We start from the raw sequence: 13,077 nt of genomic DNA, 5'->3' as shown, positions 1-13,077 counted from the left end.
ACGTTAGCCTCACAATTTACTTTAACTTAAACTAAATTTTATTTAAATGCAATAGATACGATAAACATGTTACATCACTTGAAATAATCACAACAAAATTTAAATGAATGTGCATCATTTAATTAATCCCACCTTACAAAATAATTATTAAATAATATTTTAATATATTCTACAGTAGACTTGATCATGGGTTGGATTGATATAAAATTTTAAGTTTATTTTTCAGACTTGGATTCAGGTCGAAAAATAGGCCTAAAATTTTGTCTAAATTTAAACCAGATTAAAAATGCTAAATTCGAGCTTAATACGATCTGCCCATATTGATTCGGATTGAAAAATGGGCCTAAAATTTTGTCCAAACTTGAACTAGATTAAAAATGCTAAATTCGAGCTTGATACGACTGTCCATATTTAAAAAAAAAAAGTAAGATTATTTTTATTTAAAACAAATTTAAAAATATAATACATCTAATACATTAAAAACATTAAAATAAATGTTTCTCGAGAAATTAAAACATATTAAAATTTTTTTACTTAAATAACACTAAAATAATTGTAACTTAGCAACCAATTACCTCTTAAATAGTAACAAAATTAACAATAGAACAATAATTATATAATATTCAAATGATAACAACAAAATAATAACTTTATAATAATGAAATGACAACAAAATAATAACGAAATAACAATAAAATAATAACGAGATAGTAAAAGAATAAAAAATTTAAACTGATTCGAATTAAGTGAGTCAAGCCCAAGTCAAAAATCTCATTTAAGGCTAGGCACATGTAAAAATCAAACATTATTTTTTTATTCAAACTTATTTTTTAGGTATATTTTTACTTCAATCCTCCGAGGCTTAGAGCTTGAGCAATTCACCCGACCATCAAAACTTGTACTCCACCTGCCCTGCCCAATTCCGCTAAAAGCAAAAAAGTAATAACTGTTAGAAGTGGGGAAATAGCTTAAATAAAGAAGAGTGAAAAAAGTGGGACAATTCCCTATATTTGCTGTCATCGGGACTTATCAAATTCTTTTATTATACGCTTTCCCCACTATTACTCAATAATTCAAGGATATAAGACCCTTATTATTATATAATTACATTAATTAAATATAATACGACCAAAAATAAGTAATTATTATAAATACATTAAAGTACCAATTTTTATACAATGCGAATTATATATTTTAACTAATATTATATTGTCAAAATCTATATTAACATAAAATATTTTTAATATATGTCAGAAAATAAACAAACACAATATAATTATATAACCGAATCATTTGATTATATATTAACTTGTAACACATGTTAAATGCATTGAATTAATCATGTAACTGTCTTTCTTCTAAAAAAAAAAACCCATCCTATCATAACGCATATATTAATTGAAAACATTATAGTTTCATTATTGCTTATTTCCAATATTTCTTTCACTATTTTCTAGAAAGAGTTTTAGAGCATTAATATATTAGAGATAATATTTCGAAACTTAGAAATAATATTATTAAAAAATAATTACGAATTTTAAAATAATTTTAAAAATATCAATAAAATATAATATATGACATAGAGACAATTTAATTTCCTATTATTTGTTAAATGGAATTTTTTTTATCTTTCTTAAAATTAATCATTCCTTTTAATCTTTTTAAAAATACCTGAAATTCAGAAAGAGAGAGAGAGAGTGGAGCTCTGATTCTCATGTTGAGGAAATGCTAGAAAACCAAAGAGCTTAAAAGCTCATTCTGATTTTGAGATCACATCAAAAGCTTTTCTTTTCTTTTAAAAGAAAATTCGTCACCATTATTTCCCCTCGAAAGCTAAAAACAGGAGCAGCTAATCCAACCAAAGGTAAGTTCATGTTTTTGTTTTTACTTAATATATATTTCATCATGAAATCAATCATCATGCATAAAAAGAAAATCTCGAGTGTGATTTGTATCTTATTAGATTTTTCATTTTATAAATTAAAATTTTAGATCAAATTTGATTATATTTAACTTGGCATATTATATTTAAACGTATTTATATTAGTTAACTTTTTGAATACTATTTCAGTTTTCTTTTATTTACTAAAATTATTATTTTTGCTTTTACAAATAAATGTGTTTTTAATGGTAAACTACGGTTCCTTCTAACACTTATAATAATTATTTTAAGATTTTAATGTTATTTTATTTTCTTTTGTGAACGATTCATCTTTCGTTTTCTTTTATGAGTTAAATAAACAATAAAAAAATACAATAATTTTAGGGAAAATTTGTTAATAAGCATGTAGTGACATGGATTAAAAATGATAAATATAGAAAGAAAAGTTGATAAATGCATTATTCTTTTCGAGTTCAATAAGAATATATTTCTAAAATAATTATTAAATTAGCTGGATTTTATAGAGACCATGTACGTTTTTCTTCTGTCTTTTAAATTTCCTTTTCATTGACAAAACATTAAACAAATGTTGGCATTTCAAAAAGAAAAAGTAAAAATATTAAATATATTTGATTTTATTTGATTTTAAGAGTTACAAAATAATTTCAGTATATCACAAACATTATTACTTTGTTTGTTTTATGATTTTAATTTTAAAAAAAGTTAAGAAAATGAAGAATAATTTTGTGAATTTGATTAATTAATCCAATAACGTTAATTAAAGATAAATAAAATAACATTAAAGTGAAGACTGTCACATTTAGGTGTATTTGATAAATTATTAAAGTTCATTTTATTGAAAATAATTTTTTAACATTTAATATTTTAAATATATTCGATAATTATTTTAATTATTTTAATATAATATTTTCAACAATAAAGTGTTGAATAAAATAGGTAAGTAGGTAGCTACTTATGTAAAAAATATTAAATTAATTTTATTTTATTAAAAATAAAAAATGAGATATTCAAATTATCATATTTATTTTTCATCTAAAACTATTCAAAATAATATAAAATATTATATTAGTAAGATTAAAATTTAGAACTAAATTTTTTAAATTTACCAATCGGTTTTAATATAAATTTAGCACTTATAAAATTTAGTACTTAATTTTTAGCATTTAAAATTTCAATTTATCAAACACACCCTAATATACTATTTATGTTAAATTATAAAATAAATAATATATTAATAATATTTTTCTTAAATATCATCATAAATAATGTTCAATGTTCTAATATATATATATAATCGTCATATCTTGAGTAGACACGCTCATGCGTTGAGCTAACCTCCCAAACCTAAAGGCCAGTTTGGAAAATGGATTTAATAAAATTTTAAGTTTTTTTTTCTATATAAGTCGGGCTTTCAATAAAATTTATTGGCCCAAGCTCAGCCCAAATATTATGTTATAAAATAATATTATATTAATTATATATATTAAATAATAATTATATATATTTATATTTATATTAAATCACTCATCTAATAACAATTAAACTCATTACCCAAAATCTAAAAAAAATTACACAACTAAATAACTCAACTCAAAATATTATATTTAATACAATAAAATATTTATATATTTATTTGTGTTTTTAATACAAAATAAAATTATATTTATGGTATTGTTTTTAATATAAATACTGATAACAAATTTGTTTTAGCATTCTTTTAGTGCATTTTAAAATTTAATTTTAAATAAAATTTAATCTTAAAAATTAAATATGGACAAGCAAAAACTAAATTTACAATTCTTCGAGTTGAAAAAAACTAAATCCATTTTTTGTTTATATTATTTCTATAACTTATTAACATTTTTCAGATTTTGGTATCACAACATTGCTGGGATCAAAGTTTAAAAAAAATAAAAAAGTAAATATTGCTTTATTCCAATATGAAATAATGGACAGTATCCATGTTGTGGGTCTAGTGACACGGAACTTTACGTTCTTTTAAGTGAACTTTTAAGTTTTGTTGATAGAAAATATAACGTTAATGGTTGAATTTATCCAATAATAAATTTAATTATAATTTAATGTGATTATTGAAGATGAAAAAATCTAATATATATAGTGTTCATAAATAAATAAAATTTATTTTGTATTTAATGTCATGTGCTAATTACTTAATGCGATAATATGCTATATTAGTATTCCGTTAGAAAAATAAAAATTTTAATGATTAATTTACACGATTATTTTATTTAAAGTAATTATATTAAAAATTAAAATAATTAAAATTGAACCGACTTTACTTTAAAGTGATCAGGGAGGTAATTTTACCCTTGTTTCAAAACTAAAATAGGTACGTCGAAAGAGACAGACATTTGCTTATTTATTTATGTAATTTATTATGATAGTTATCAGTAGTAATAGGAAATGGAAAGAAAAATATTATTGAACGGGGTATTACTGTCTCCGGTGTCTCGTCTCAGTCACATTTCCATTTTCAAGCACCCCACGCCTTCCTTCTTTTTTCCTTAATTTTTTTCTTTAATTTTCCTGTTCGTGTTACATATTTTTTAAATTATTTTTGGGCTCATATTTTAATTATTTTTTCGTTAATAGTATTATATCTACCATTTTTACTATTTAAGCTAAAAAAGCTTTAAATCACAAGACAAACTTGGTTACAAGGAAATTTTATTTAAAAAAAAAAAAAGGAAATAAGTTGGCATTTTATTGTAATTTAAGAAACTTTCCATTGTTGTTAACCTGCTAAAAACAGGGAGGTTTAGGTAATCTCAGAAAATTTTACAAAAATTGCATATCAAACTTCCACGCGCCCAATCCAAATTCTCACACACTCTCCATCTATGTCAAACCTTCATTGGTTCTTCATCTCACCCCCCACTTCTGCGCGTGAGGTTTCCGGTTATCTACCAGTGTTGCTGAATTATTACAGAGATAAAAATGCATGTAAGAAGGGGGGAGGGGACTCAGTTCGCTGTACATATAACTTTATAGCATTTAAAAAAATATGAAGCTCTAAAAACTTTCATCTCAACATTGTACAGATTATATTCAATGCGTCAGATATTAGAGAGAGAGAGAGAAAGAGAGAAATGATTGAAGAAATTCAAATGGAAGGGAATTCACATAAAGGAAAAGGAAGATCTGCAAGGAAAAAGAAGAGCGCCATTGATGAAGGAGAAAAAGAAGGTGGGGATTTGATGGAGTGTTCAGGCAAGTATTGTGGATCATGCACCGCTGGTGTAATCGCCGATTGTGTCGCAATCTGTTGTTGCCCTTGTGCTTTGCTCAACTTTTTGACACTTGCATTGATTAAGCTACCGTGGAAAATGGGGAGGAGGTGTTTGGGGTTCGGGAAAATGAAGAGAAAACGCAAGAAAACTAGTGCTACTGTTAATGAAGGTGACGAGAATTTCAGAGGGAGGGTAAGGGTAGAACAGGAAATCTGGGAATTTCCAGCAGGATTTGAAGAAGAAGAAGAAGAAATGGGGACATTTGGTGCCAGATTTGAAGCCGAGAGTGTTTGGTTAGAGCTGTATCAGATTGGCCATTGGGGTTTTGGGAGGGTTTCCTTCACTGGTATTTAATCTTTTTCTTTGTTAAAAAAAATAAAAATATATGTACATTTGTACTTAGGATTTTGTAAAGTTTGAAAGTTTTCAGAATTATTTTCTCGGAAAAAAAGAGGGTATTTTAGTTTAGGTTGGGAAAATTAACATCAGAATTTAGCTGGGATTTTCTCCCTTGATTAGATTAATACATGGTAATTTGTAAGGAATTCGTAAGAAAAAAATTATATATATAGTAGTTTTTATAATTTCTCCTGCATTTGTGGTTGTTTGAATTGGAGTTAATACTTAAAACTCGTAATATTAGGATCTTTGACTTTAAACTCAAGGATTTATGTTTGAGTTGGAGTAAATATTAATTTTTATTTTACAAATCATGAGCTACGCTCTGATTATTGAAACATTATGTTGCACGAAATCTAGCATGCATAATCTCAATTTTATCACATGATAGAGGCTCTCAATCCTCGAAGGTCGGTTCTCGTGAAACTCAAAACCTGTTCTCTAAAGGCGTATTAATTGTTGGATTACACGCAAGGCGCCCCAACAGATGGATAGGTTGAGTTGATCAATTGTGATGGAACCCATTATGAAGGGAGTAGGCGACTTTTGACTGCTTGATTTCATGCGAAGCACCCCAACAAGTGGGTAGGCCAAGTGGACCATTTGTAATAGAGGAGCCCATGATGAAGGAAGTAGACAATGTGGATTAATCCTATTAGATATATCTTTTAGGAATGGAAAGTGATTGGGTGGGAAGAATGTCACGTCAAACGCTTTAAAAAAATAGATAAGGTACGTTGATCCCACATCGGAAAGAATATGGAAATTCTTGGGGTATATATGCCCACAAGCAGCACCTTTGCGAGGCCCGTGATACAATCTTAACCATAAAATTTGATATTGAGTTAGTTCATCTAAATACAATTTTTCTTGTAGAATTGCAGTCTCGAAAGTGTATCTAAATTTCAAATTTACCCCCACATGGCATCCATGATGTATTTGTAGCCGAAGCAAATCTTCAACTCGTTGCTGGCACTTGACTCCAACTATTTGTAATCGAAATAATAATAGTAATTTAGTAAAAATAATTAATTATTTTTAACTGAATTAATATTTAATTAATCTGTAATATCAATTTAATCAATATTTTATTAATAATATAAATATTAGCAATTTACACGTGACACTTGTCACAATATTAAAATGACACATTACATTGTTACTTAAAATGTTTGCATATCTTATTATATAATATACATTAAATTTATACCTTATAAAACAAACTTTCAACAATAATTCTTTTGAAATTTTATATATTTTAAAGTTTTAATTGGTTATAAGTGCTATCAAATAACATGAGCAAATAAATATTTATAAATAAATATTTGTTAGGCTTAATATATAGAATGACCTCAAAATTTAGACACTGAATATTTTTAGATCAAATTAGTTTTTAAAGTTAAAATTTATTGAATAAATTAATTCTTACAAGCAGACGATTAACGTCGTTTGTTTTAGATAAATTAAGTGAAGTGGTCAAATTAGGATGTGACATGTGGACAAAATAGGTACCTTCCACTTTAATAGTTCTAAAAATAAAAAAAACTTAAAAATTCTAGAAAATTATAAGAAATATATATTATAAAATTTAAAAATTAATATATATAAAATTCAAAAATAAAAATAAGAAATTAGCTAATTTTTCAAAAATTAAAAATGAGAAAATATTAAAAAATTAAAATAAAAATATAGTTAAAATTAAAAAAATAAGAAATTATTGATGTTGATCAAGAACAATCGAATGCCAGCCATTTGTTTGAATTTTTGTAATATTTTTTCCCTTTTCCAAAATTTTGAAATCTAAACTATTTTTTTTTCGAATTTTATTCATATTCAATTTTGAATTTTATAATATATATTTTAAAAATATTTATTTTTGAATTTTTAAATTAATTAAGAAAAATGATTAGGGCGAAACTAAATTTAAAAAATTAAAATTAAATTAAAATTTTTATAATAATAAAGATATAATTTTATTATTTTAATAATCTATATATTTATTAAGCGAATTTATTAGTTGAACGTGTCACATATTTTGACACTGTTGAAGAACCTAAATTTGATCGGGGTTGGGTCGAACCGAATCTTGACGTGAATTTTCTTTTTAATAAATCTAAATCATGGATTAAGGCATAAGAAAAAGACTACTAATGTACTGCTGCTTCCTATCTTCCTTCGGTCTTTCTTTCGTAGAAAACACTGCAAAAGTGATAGAATAGAAAAACTAAAAAATAGCAAAAAGTAAAAAATAAAAATCTTATTTCTTCTCGAAAGTGCGATCCTCGTTCATCTTCTTCGAACCGGCGCCGTCAGGTACTTCGATTGCCATAAATGCTCTCTTCATTTTACCATATCTGATTTTTATTTCTGTGGTTTTAATTTGTTCTCTCGATCCCTTGATAAAAGAACGGGTGGGAATTAGGGTTCTAAGTTATCGTTTACCACCTTTCCCAATTTTAGGGTTAGGGTTTTGATTCCTTATTAGCAGAATATGATGGAGATTTTTTTTTTTTTGACTTTGTTCTTGAACCGAGTTTGATTGAATGCGAATGTAGAGTTTTTGGGTTGTTAGTTTATTCTCTGTTTCAAATTAAAATAAATAAATAAAATATAATGACCAAATTCAATAGAAACGTAATATTAAGTTATTGTATAATGCAAATTGACTTGTAACTTATAAGATATTATAATAAAAATTTCTAACATTCAAATTTGTCAGAAGATGGAAAAGAACTCGATCATGATGCTAATAAAATGTAATAACTTAATGTCGGAGTTGAAAGTTTCACTAGTCTATCGAGATAGGATACAATTAGTGATATTACCGCGACCGAGCAATCAAAGTAGTGAAAATGGCTTTGTCTTAGGCTCTAAGTGGTGAGAATTGACAAAATTTTTAGAGAAGTGACAATTATAATCAAGATCTTCATATATAAAAACCACATAATTAATCAACATTGCTTGGATTTGAATGTCTCATACATGCATATATTTAAAAATTCTCCAATTTCCTTGTCTCTGGATGGTCCTAACAGTATCATATCCTTTTGCCTGTTTTTTGAGATGCATCACTCACCGATGCTTAGAAATGAAGAGTCAACGCAACCTAAAGAGTGAAGTCAAATAAATGAACGAGACAACATTATAAATTCAACATAAATTTGAATCAAAGTCACTTGAACACAAAATTTCATGATTTCAAGGTCTTCTTTTTCCTGTCTTTTTGTCATTAACACAGAATGTCATTGGCAAGGACAAACTATAAAAGCATAGGAGAAAATGATTAGTCAGTGTCCACCATTTTAGCTGTGTTTGGTAGCTGGCTCTAGTGTTTCAAGCAAAAGAAAAACTGAAACATTTTCCTACACTTTTAACCTCCAGAGAAATGGTTCTCTTTAACGAAGCAAAAGCAGAACAGAGTGTTTTGCTAAACTGTTCAGCCATAAGAGAAATGGTTATAGCTATTGAAACAAAAGCAGGACTGACACTGAACATTTTGCTTGACTGATTAGCTGCCTGATAATATGGGTCTAGTTTTTACCTATTTATAAAGAACGAAAAAGAATCTCATAAATGAACTGACTTTTCCATCTCTCAGTTATTATCCATTCATGGAATCATAAAGCCATTGTTTAAGAATTGCAATGGACAAAGGAGAAATTCATGAATGATCCTAGTGCTGTAATCTAGGATCAGGAGATGTGAATGATGTTTCTTTACAGATATCATTTTTGATACATTGACATACAGATTTGCAACTTCACAAGCGGGTCACATGCTTTCTGCTTTTTAGTTTTTATTGTCTTAATAAATGTTTCTTAGATAGGCTAATTTTTTTTCTTGGTCACAAATTAACAATATCTATTTTTTTTTACCCAATAATATTTATAGGCATCTTTGGGGTTTTTTTTTAATGGATGTATTAATTCAATGTTTTTTGTATTATATTTAATAAACTCCATTTTCTATGCACTCTTGGAGTTTTAAATTTCTATTAACAGGAATAAGAATCTAACATATGTTCTCTTTGTTATATTAATTTTTTAGTATTCTTTTATTATTCCTTGCAGAAATGTGTTATTTTGCTAAATTTACTAGTGAAAATTTACCATGTATCGGAGATAATTCTATTTAAACAGTATAATAACTGGATTAATTCAACCCTTAAAAAAGAGGAAAAAACCAAAAGCCAAACCAAATAATTGAAGAGCTTCTTAATGAATGCATTGCAGTTCTTTGAAGAGCAAATAATGGACTTAACATCCCCATCTTCTTCACCTCCCCAAAATTCCAGCAAAGATTTCGTCAATCTGATTAATCACCCTCAAAATGAAGATATTCACAATCAAGGCTCTGGGTTTAGTTCCGGTAATAATGGGATTAATAACAAAGAAGAGATCCTTCCCAGCTATGATTTCCAGCCGCTGCGACCTGTTTCAGCTAGCCTTGATGCCCCGGGAGTTAATAATAATTCCAGGTCTTGCAGTTCAATTGATGCTAAAATTAAGGTAAATCTTTAACCTCCTTTTTTTCTACATTTTTGTTATTTAAAGTTTGGGTTTTCCGAGGAATTGATTTTTTAGTTTTATTCTGTGTTATTGTTTGATCAATAGATATATATGTATATTTTCAAATTGATTCAATTAAAGTTGCTTGTAAACTTTTTTTCCTTCAATTTTTTTAGTTTCGGGGGATTATTTTATAAAATGTAGTTTGAGTAATGATCTTATGTATCTGGTGATAATTTTTTAGAAGTTAACCTTACTATGTACTACTTGGAGTATTTTTTATAATTTTTGGGATTTATTCAATGAAATGGAGTTTGATTAATAATCTTCTGGGTTTGGAATTAATTTTTGACAGTTAACCTTATTACATGTGTGTTTTTTGAGATTGCTATTTTTTTGGTTAATGACTTTTTCTTTTTCGTTATGGTTAGATTAGTAAACTTTTATTGGTATCGACTTAATTTTTTAGTAGTTAAGAGATACAATTGGGTTTCTTCTACAGCATTATTGTTTACCTGTCTTTTTCCTTGCTTTGGGCAGATGTATGGTTCTCTTGACTCTATTGAACCTGTAAAAGACATTTTAGAAAAGGACCAAAAAGGCTTTGACACATCTTTAGTGGCTGCAATTGATCGAACCATGAAGAAACATACTGATAATTTGATGCACATGTTAGAAGGTGTTGGTGACCGACTTACACAGCTGGAGAGTAGAACCAGTAAACTTGAGACTTCTGTGGATGATTTAAAGATGTCTGTAGGAAACAATCATGGAAGCATTGATGGGAAAATGAGACAGCTGGAGAACATTTTAAAAGAGGTATTTTCTTTTTTCTGGAAAAGTAAAAGAGATATTTTCTTAAACAATCTTTTGTGGTATTTGGTTTTGTTGTGGCTGCCGCTGGTATGTAATGGAAGAATTAGATGTAAATTGTTTAACTTTTTAGCTCAAGTCCCACAGCTGTGATTGATGATGATTTTAAGAGCTGTCAGAAATAGATTTACATAGTGTATTTTGTTAGCTCAAGTGGCCGTTATTGACTTAGCAGTCAAATAAGTAAATTGCATAGGTATCCTTGATATATTATATGAAGTTGTCACACCATCTAAACACTTGATTTTGTGTTATGTTCTTGGTCTCTTTAGATTGGAACCTGATTGTCTATATCGCTCTATGTCTTCATCCATTATCAAGAAATCATATCTAGATTCCAAAGCTAAGGTGGATTTCTCGACCACTTTCAGTAAATCCTAGGGATATGTTATTCACCAGCAAGATCTTCTTGTGACTCCATAGGAAATATATCTGTCTGATTATTCATGGCACTTAAGAAACTTGCTAAGAGGAGTAATTTGATCACTGGTTTGAGTGATTATTTCTTGTTTTGACCAACCATGTGCAGGTGCAAACAGAGGTGCATGTTGTAAAAGAAAAGCAGGAGAGTGTTGAAGCTCTTTTACAGCATGCAAAGCTGCAGGAGACCAAGATGGACCAGCCATCGGAAACTCATAACACTGCACATATAGGTTCCATGCAACAAGCTGCATCTGCTCCTTTTCAATCTCATCAACAGCTTCCATTGGCTGCCTCTTTTCCGCAATCGCTTTCTTCCGTTCCTCCTCCTCCACCTCCTACTGTTCCTCCTCCAGCTCTTCCCCAGCAAAATTTGCGATCTCCAGTCCAGCATCCAGAACAATTCCCTCAGAGCCAAGTTCCTCCTGTCGCTCAAGGAGATGCTTACTATACTCCCCCTGCCCAAACTCAGGAGATTCCAAGTCAGCAATTCCCTATGCCTCCTACTCAGCAAGTTCCATCTGTCCCTCAGCGAGATGCTTACTATACACCACCTGGCCAAACTCAGGAGGCTCCAAGTCAACACTTCCCAATGCCTCCTACACAGCAGCAACAGCCCCCTCTTGCAGCACCGACTCATCAGGCATATCAACCGGCCCCTCCACTGCAGTACTCTCAACCACCACAACCCCTTCAAGGCCAACCTTCCATGGGCCACCATCCTGATGAGGCAGCTTATGTTCCTTCTCAGACCTATCCACCAAACCTGCGCCAGCCACCCTCTCAGCAACCCAGTGGCCCTCCTTCCTCCCAACAGTATTTTGGGATTCCACCTCAAATGCATGAGCCACCATCTAGAAGGCCTGGTCTAGGATTTTCTACTGGATATGTCCCACAATCTGGGCCTAGTGAACAATATGCTTATGGTGGATCACCTCCACAGTATGGCAGTGCCTCCCCAATGAAATTGCAGCAGCTCCCCTCTTCTACCGGAAGTGGTTATCCGCAGCTTCCGACAGCTAGGGTACTACCACATGCATTACCTACTGTATCCGGGGGTGGTGGTGAATCAGCTTCTTCTGGATCTGGAAACAGGGTTCCCATTGATGATGTGGTGGACAAGGTAACCAGCATGGGATTTCCTAGAGACCATGTTAGAGCAACAGTTAGAAAGTTGACGGAGAATGGCCAGTCGGTTGACCTCAATGTGGTGTTGGATAAGCTAATGAATGATAGTGATATACAGCCACCGAGAGCTTGGATTGGCAGGTAAACCTGTGGTATCTTTGATTCAGTCATGTATAGGAATTATCACTTGATTCTCGTTGTACTTGTTTGGAGCTCAAGGGCCTATTTCACCCCCTCTTAATTGCTTTCAGGTTTTCCACTCACCCCTCTTTTTCACCTTTCTTGTTTGACTGTCGGGGTTTTCTTTTTAAATAACATTTGTGTATACTTCAATAATTTGAATTGACTTGTGAACTTTTCATTTTGTTAACAATGATCCCCCCCCCCCCAAAAAAAAAAAAAAAACACGTGATTCTTGGGATGTTAATCGAATTTAAACAAATCTGCTTTTGAATTTTTTTTTTACAAACTTCGAATAAGTTCCTAGAAAATGTTAATGGAGTTCTAACATGATTTATGGCCGGATACATATTCGGTTGGGTCGGATGGAAAATTTTAGGTGAGTTTGCTTAAAAATATTATTTAGGAATAGAAA

At 29.6% G+C, this 13,077-nt stretch overlaps 2 protein-coding genes across 3 annotated transcripts; both read left to right on the top strand.

Annotated features, from left to right (window-relative positions):
• The first annotated feature begins 4,862 nt into the window (after positions 1-4,862).
• Positions 4,863-6,595, top strand: LOC108472880 (uncharacterized). Its single transcript, XM_053021081.1, has one exon. The coding sequence runs from the start codon at positions 5,014-5,016 to the stop codon at positions 5,506-5,508; it is 495 nt and encodes a 164-aa protein (XP_052877041.1). The 5' UTR covers positions 4,863-5,013; the 3' UTR covers positions 5,509-6,595.
• A 992-nt stretch (positions 6,596-7,587) lies between these two features.
• LOC108474220 (pollen-specific leucine-rich repeat extensin-like protein 1) lies at positions 7,588-12,855 on the top strand. Of its 2 annotated transcripts, XM_017776152.2 has the most exons (4): positions 7,588-7,866; positions 9,786-10,061; positions 10,602-10,880; positions 11,464-12,855. In XM_017776152.2, exons 2-4 carry the CDS (start codon positions 9,804-9,806, stop codon positions 12,625-12,627), a joined length of 1,701 nt encoding a protein of 566 aa, XP_017631641.1. In that variant the 5' UTR covers positions 7,588-7,866; positions 9,786-9,803; the 3' UTR covers positions 12,628-12,855. The 2 variants fall into 2 exon arrangements, with proteins under 2 accessions (XP_017631641.1, XP_052878007.1); XM_053022047.1 differs by lacking the exon at positions 7,588-7,866 and having other exon boundaries at positions 9,771-10,061.
• Positions 12,856-13,077: the final 222 nt, after the last annotated feature.

The sequence above is a fragment of the Gossypium arboreum genome, chromosome 11 (genome assembly GCF_025698485.1).
Source record: "Gossypium arboreum isolate Shixiya-1 chromosome 11, ASM2569848v2, whole genome shotgun sequence".
NCBI classification, from domain to species: domain Eukaryota; kingdom Viridiplantae; phylum Streptophyta; class Magnoliopsida; order Malvales; family Malvaceae; genus Gossypium; species Gossypium arboreum.
Note: the sequence above shows the minus strand (reverse complement) of the source record. Positions and strands in the feature narration are given on the sequence as shown.

Coding starts and splice junctions, on each gene's coding strand:
- LOC108472880 (XM_053021081.1), top strand. CDS start 5,014: ATGATTGAAGAAATTCAAATGGAAGGGAATTCACATAAAGGAAAAGGA.
- LOC108474220 (XM_053022047.1), top strand. CDS start 9,771: ATGAATGCATTGCAGTTCTTTGAAGAGCAAATAATGGACTTAACATCC. Junction 10,062..10,601: donor CAATTGATGCTAAAATTAAG/GTAAATCTTTAA, acceptor TGCTTTGGGCAG/ATGTATGGTTCTCTTGACTC. Junction 10,881..11,463: donor TGGAGAACATTTTAAAAGAG/GTATTTTCTTTT, acceptor AACCATGTGCAG/GTGCAAACAGAGGTGCATGT.